Here is a 6,705-nt window from a genome sequence, read left to right as displayed (position 1 = left end):
CGAACTTGAAAGTATCAGTAGAAGTAAAGAATCCAGAAAGGTTATTAAAGATGGAAAGTGGCAGTGTGTTTCTATACTGATGGAAATAATCCGGGAAAAAGAGGAAAGAGAAATTGAATATGCCTGGCATAGACAGGCATGTCTATGTCTATTTCAGTATTTACTGAAAAACTGAAGTCCTAAGAGAACACTGGGAGACAGTAGAGAACATACCTTAGAAGTATTCTAACTAAGGTGTGCATAAGCTGGAAAATTTATTCACCAACTTCCATCAGTTGCTGGTTGAGGAGTGCTCTCAAGAGGTGGGGGATGGGTGGGCAGTAATTCCCCAGCATTTCTGGCCTTCCCTGGACATATGCTAAGCCAATTCTGGTGAGCAGAGAAAGCCATCAGGCAGACTCCTAAGTGCTTTCAGTTAGAAGTCATTGGATTGGCATATACAGGAATGGTGAGTCTCAAAGCTATATGGGAGGGCGCCTGGGTGGCTCAGTGGGTTAGGCCTTTGCCTTTGGCTCAGGTCATGATCTCAGGGTCATGGCATCGAGCCCCACATCGGGCTCTCTGCTTAGCTGGGAGCCTGCTTCCCCCTTTCTCTCTCTCTGCCTACTTGTGATCTCCTGTCTGTCAAATAAATAAATAAAATAAAATAAAATAAAAAAGCTATATGGGACACCAAAAGGGTCTTCTACCCTGTCCCACTTGATATTTTCTCCATGGAATCTCAATTTTAAACATAGAGACAAAACTGACAACAACAACAACAACAACAACAACTCTGATTGACTGAATAGGTGTCAGGAAATAAACTGTTTTAGCTGTAACCTTGTGCCTCCCATAGAGACCTGAATTGGGGAACTTAATGAATGTTAACCTTTCTGGGTTTCAATGTCCTGCTGTGTAGAATGGTGAGAAGTAAGTAGAAAGAAGAGGACTTCTTTCCAACTCTTATTTTCGATTATTTGAATTTAGGTGTAGGGGAATTCTTCTTTGTCCTCATTAGCTATATCAAAGTATTTCAACAGGTATTAAATACCTACTATCTAACCACTTCAACTTATCACATTATAAGTCTAGAGTATCTACCCTCCGCTAGCCACTGTTCAGAGTGTTTTACATATAATATCTCTGATCATGGCAGTCATCTGAGAAAGTTAGTGTAAGTCTCATTTTACAGGTGACGATTCTGATTCTGAGAGGTGATACGATTTACTCGGATCCTTCTGACTTCCAAACATGTGTGGGTTTTTGTGTTTGTTTTTTTGGTTTTTGATACTGCAGGACAGTGAGACGGTGACGACTATCTCAACAAGAAAAGGGAATGAGGAGGGAATGACTCTTGCAGCAAATGCTGTGGCCACTGACATTGATCTGAGAGCCACCTGAGACTATGGGAGGCCTTTCTCCAAATTCAGCCCATCCTCCTAAGCGCACTTCTCTTTTTGGATTCGTGAGCAGAACTGAAGAGATGCACGAGGGTTCTGGAGAAAACCGACTAACTGGACGTCTTTAAGCCCACAGAACTCCTTGTAATTGTTAATCTTCTGTTGGGCGGCTGCAAGAGCGGAGTCAACCACAACAAAGATGGCGGCAGCGGCTTCACACGGCAACGGCGACGCTACCTGTCACCGAGGGCCTCAGTATTTAGTTCCGGCCTGCCCGTTTGACGTCACTTCCGACACCGGTTCCGCGGCGTCTGCGCCGCTCGTCCTGTAGCGGCGGTGGGGATGCTGAGCCGGGTGAGTGGAGTCTCAGGGAGTCTCGCGGAGGGAATCCGAGAGGATGTGGGGGGCAGCAACATGGAAAGGGAAGGTGGGAAGCCTGCGGCTGTTGTCGCGGTTGTGACTGAGCCTCGGTTTACCCAGCGATACAGGGAATATCTCGAGAAGCAGAAACTCCTGGACAGACGGCACCGTGTAGAAAAGATGCCGGATGGCACGGTGGCGCTGCCGGTGCTGGGAAAGACTCTCCCTGAGCAGCACCTGCACGAGCTGAGGGATTGTGTGGCTCCAGGCAGCACCTGTAGAGTAACGCAGCTCCTGGATCCTGTTCGCTCAAAGAAGGCCCAGGGTTGTTCACCGGCCCAAAGGCTGTGTCTTGAAGTGAGTCGCTGGGTAGAGGGCCGGGGAGTGACGTGGTCAGCTGAGTTGGAGACCGATTTGCCCCGATCTTGGCAACGACACGGCGACCTCTTGTTGCTGAGCGAGGACTGTTTCCAAGCCAAGCAATGGAAACATCTGGAACCAGAACTCTGGGAGACTGTTGCGTCGGCACTTGGCGTCCATCGTGTGGCCAAACGAGGGCGGGTATCCCCAGATGGCGCTCGAACGCCAGCAGTGACTCTGCTGCTGGGCGACCAAGGCTGGGTAGAGCATGTGGATAATGGGATCCAATATAAGTTTGACGTGACCCGGTGCATGTTCTCCTTCGGAAATATCTCTGAGAAGCTTCGAGTGGCATCGCTGCCCTGTGCTGGAGAAGTGCTGGTGGATCTCTATGCAGGGATTGGTTATTTTACCTTGCCCTTCCTCGTCCATGCTGGCGCTGCCTTTGTCCATGCCTGCGAGTGGAACCCCCACGCTGTAGCTGCGCTGAGAAAGAACCTTGATATCAATGGAGTGGCAGATCGGTGCCAAATACACTTTGGGGATAACAGAAAACTGAAGCTCTCAAACATTGCAGACCGGGTGAACCTGGGGCTGATTCCCAGTTCTGAAGAAGGCTGGCCCATTGCCTGCCAAGTGCTGCGGCGGGATGCTGGGGGCATTTTGCATATCCACCAAAATGTGGAATCTTACCCAGGCAAGAACCGCCAGCCTCCAGGAAGCAGTGAAATGGAGAAGGAACACTGGCCTTATCCTCAGCAAATGATCACCAACCATTGTACAAATGGAACACCCAGGGATTCTAGGGGGAAAAGGCTATCAGCAGCCACCAAACCAGAGTGGCAGAGGTGGGCGGAATCTGCAGAAACTCGTCTTGCCACCCTTCTTCAGCAGGTGCACGGGACACCATGGAAGACACAAATCCTGCACATCCAGCCAGTGAAATCCTATGCTCCCCACGTGGATCACATAGTGTTGGATTTGGAATGCCGCCCCTGTCCTCTAGTTGGCTAGAGAAGGTGGATCCTGAGACACAAGGATCTAATATGTGAGTGACCCTTAATACATAAGTTTAGGCGGGGTTCTCACTCTCTTTTCTCCCAGCCGCCTACTTTAATATTTTATGTCCCTGAAAGCAGGCTCTGGATCAGTCCAAGTCATCTTGTTTGTCTTCCATTATCACAATGAGAATGAACTGCATATCGGGGAGAAGCAGTATGGCTCCCTGAAATGAGGTCTGTACAGTGAATTCTGACCTCAGTCCTGTCTTTCCTTGGTATGTGGTTCCAGTATTCTTTTGGCCTTGGATTTCCTTACTTGCAAAATGAGGGTGTTTTTGAATGGTCTTATAGGCTATTGTCTAATAAGCAGTTGTACACAGGGCATTGGTTATTTTAGAGTGAAAGACATAGTGCTGTTTCCAAAATCACTCCAGCTACAGTGTGGAACACCGACCCGAGTGGGGCCAGGCTAGAAGCAGGGAGACCTTGGAGGAGGCTTCTGTGGTTGTCCAGGGAGGATACAGTCCAGGTAGCTTGGACTAGGACACTGGCAGTGGGAAGTGGATGGACTTGAGATACGAAATCGATGGGACTAAGCAGTACAGCCCAAATCAAAGCACTCAGATGGTGCAGCTTTGTTATGAAGGCTGACCAGATTAGGGAAGGAAAAGGTTAAGAATTACTCTATTTTATTAACTTCATTCCCTTTAGCATTTCTAAATGAGTGTTGGGGAAGACGTCTTATACATTAGGTTTGTTGTAGAAAAGAGGCTAAGAATGACTGCTTTAAATTATGGGGAAACTAGATTTCCAGCCTTAAGTTTATACAATAAGCTAGTTTTGTTTTGTTTTTAAGAGATTTTGAGAGAGCCTGTGAGCATGAGAGGTGGGGGATGGGAAGGGGAGAGGGAGAAGGGGAAGCAGAGAGAGAAGCTGACTCCCTTCTGAGCAGGGAGCCCAATGCTGGGCTCCATCCCGGAACCCTGAGATCATGACCCAAGCCAAAATCAGGTGCTTGACTGAGCCACCCAGGCGTCCCTAAGCTACCTATTTTAAAAGTTTAAATTAAAATCTTACATTTAACAGGGCTCAAGCTCCCTTTTCATATTTTTTTCTCTGGTGGACATCAGGGCCAACATAAGGAGCTATACACAATGTGAGATCTTCTGCAGTTTTTCAAGCCTCACCTTATTTTATGGCTGTCTGCCAGCACCACTGTTTACCACTGGAATGACTAATTGCAGAGAATCACTGTTTACCTTTGGGATGACTAATTTTGAGAAGCACTTCAGAGCTTTGTTTTGGTGCACTTTGAAGCCATCCGGGCTTGTTTTCTTGATGAAGGAAACATAGGGAAGTGTGGCTTTATTGGGAGTACAATTGTATGTCACATTTGGCTGGCTGGGGTTGGGCTGGAGCTGCTTGCCCTTTGCTTTTAACAGCGTCAGGAAGGACAGGATCGGTGAGCCTGTTGTGTATATGAACTGCAGATGCGTTAGATACAGCCCAGTCTCTGAGGAGCTCACAACCTAGCAGCAGAAATAACACAAAAACTGAAAGACTTGGAATACATTAAGTACCATGTAAGAAATAGCATGACATAGAAGTGTGGAGGTGGAGAAGGAAAGTTCTGAGAATGGGGACATCTTCAGAGAGGTCGTATCCGAACTCATTCTTAAAAACTGGGTAATATCTTGGGAAGTGGAGTCAGGGTGATGCTAGTAGAAGGAGAAAAAAAAAAATGCAGATGCAAAAAGCTTGCTCAGAAAATGTTTGGACATTGTCATTAGATCAATTTGGAAGAGAAGAAACAGTGAGAGATATGTTGAAGATGGGGTTTGTTATAAGGATTAAAAAGAATAGTGTCTAGTACAAAGTATGCCCCCAGGAAATGTTAGCTATCATGTGATCCCACCACGGAAGGGGGCTTGATTGTTCCATTTCCACCCCACAGAGCAGCCTGCCTGTTTGCCTTAATCATCTCCTCTTCTACATATGGGGTTTCTTCTCACATGTGTGCCTGCAGCTTTTGAGCCTCAGACTAGAAATGCGATGCTGGGACTTGAGCCAATATGGGGAGGAAGGAAGGCAGGGGAGAAGCAGTGAGGAAGGTGAGTCAGGGAGCCACATGTCCGGGGGCTGAGGAGTCACCTGTCTGCCGCAAGCTATGGATAGGCTGCTGAAGTCAGATACATTGGAATGAATGTGTGCACCCTGCAATAGACACATCAGGCCTTGAGGGTTCAGGGATGCCAGAAGGTTGACGTGGGTTCTGTGTTCATAGAATTGAGGTTCAACTCATACACCTCCTGCCTTCTCTCCCTTGTCCGTGACCCGAGGCAGCCTCTCAAGATTCAGTTTCCCCATCTGTACATATGGGTGAACAACTCACATCTCCGGAAGGATACTCTTTAGCTTTCAGTGAGTTAACGTACAGGGACTATCACCACCATGACTGGCACACAGGGACTACTTCATTCATTCAGGAGTCTTTATAGAAGGTGAACTACCATCTCCCAGTTTGGGTGTGAGGAACTGCTGTGCATTTGCTTTAGTAGTTAAAGTAGAATGTCCTTATTTTGAAAAGCCACTCTGATTAATTGGCCTTTCTCTGTGATGAGGGCCAGAGACAGAGGAGAGTGAAGCCGAGTCCTGACGGACGCCTAGCTGGCTCAGTAGATATGCTACACAACTCCTGATCTCAGGGTTGTAAGTTCAAGTCCCATGTTGGGTGTGAAGATTTAAAAATCTTTTAAAAAACCCAAAACACTAAGCTGAGTCCTGCCCACAGTAGGATCACTTCTGGTGACATGGGCACAGTGGTACAAAGTGCTGAGACAAATGGGTTTTTACAGGCACACCCAGGGGAGGCAGCCGTCCATGCCTGGGGATATGAGTTGGGGCAGTGGAGAGTGTGCGTGGGAAGATGGGGGCAGGGATGCTTCAACTGAGAATTAAAGAATGAGCCAGACTTACGTGTGGATGGAAGAAAACAAGGGTCCCTTAAGCCTTGTCTCCACCTTGAGTGTGTCCGTTTGCATTACAGTTTTCTCCGAGCACTTGCTGGATTGGCCCGCTCAGGAAGAGGCAGCTAATGGAACCAAGGAAAAAAGACTGAAAGGATCAGGAAGCTCATGGAGTGTTTGTTACCTCAGTCCAGGAATGTGTCCAGGTGCTGAAGGCTTCCTTTGTGAGCATCAGGATTAGTTGCCGGGTAACGCACTCACTTGATGGAGAGGTTGCGATTCAAAACCAGTAATGATAATTCTATTAAACTCCCTCGACTGTGAGTTGCTTGGTTCATTAACTTCATAATTTTAGTAAATTATATGCATATGTTGATATAGGAATATAACATATGCATTTTAAATAAATTTAAAATGATGATAAACTAATAAATAGCATTTTTAATTCACTTTTCTCCCACATGACAAGCACATGTGAGGAGAAACCCTATATATGTTATTCTGAACAGCCTCAGGGTACAGCTCCTTCTCACTGGGCAGGCGTAAAACCGGTCATTTTCTTGGCCTCTGGTAGTTTCCTCTTGTGTGTGTTGTGTGTACTGGTCATTACTTGGCTGCTGCTTTAGGAGAATGGTC

At 47.0% G+C, this 6,705-nt stretch overlaps 1 protein-coding gene across 1 annotated transcript; it reads left to right on the top strand.

The window, feature by feature from the left end:
• Positions 1-1,677: 1,677 nt before the first annotated feature.
• LOC111146607 (tRNA methyltransferase 12 homolog) lies at positions 1,678-6,434 on the top strand. Its single transcript, XM_022502234.1, has 2 exons — positions 1,678-3,150; positions 6,150-6,434. Exon 1 carries the CDS (start codon positions 1,725-1,727, stop codon positions 3,114-3,116), a length of 1,392 nt encoding a protein of 463 aa, XP_022357942.1. The 5' UTR covers positions 1,678-1,724; the 3' UTR covers positions 3,117-3,150; positions 6,150-6,434.
• Positions 6,435-6,705: the final 271 nt, after the last annotated feature.

This window comes from Enhydra lutris, unplaced genomic scaffold, assembly GCF_002288905.1.
Source record: "Enhydra lutris kenyoni isolate GAN:26980312 unplaced genomic scaffold, ASM228890v2 scaffoldscaffold14, whole genome shotgun sequence".
NCBI classification, from domain to species: domain Eukaryota; kingdom Metazoa; phylum Chordata; class Mammalia; order Carnivora; family Mustelidae; genus Enhydra; species Enhydra lutris.
Note: the sequence above shows the minus strand (reverse complement) of the source record. Positions and strands in the feature narration are given on the sequence as shown.

Coding starts and splice junctions, on each gene's coding strand:
- LOC111146607 (XM_022502234.1), top strand. CDS start 1,725: ATGCTGAGCCGGGTGAGTGGAGTCTCAGGGAGTCTCGCGGAGGGAATC.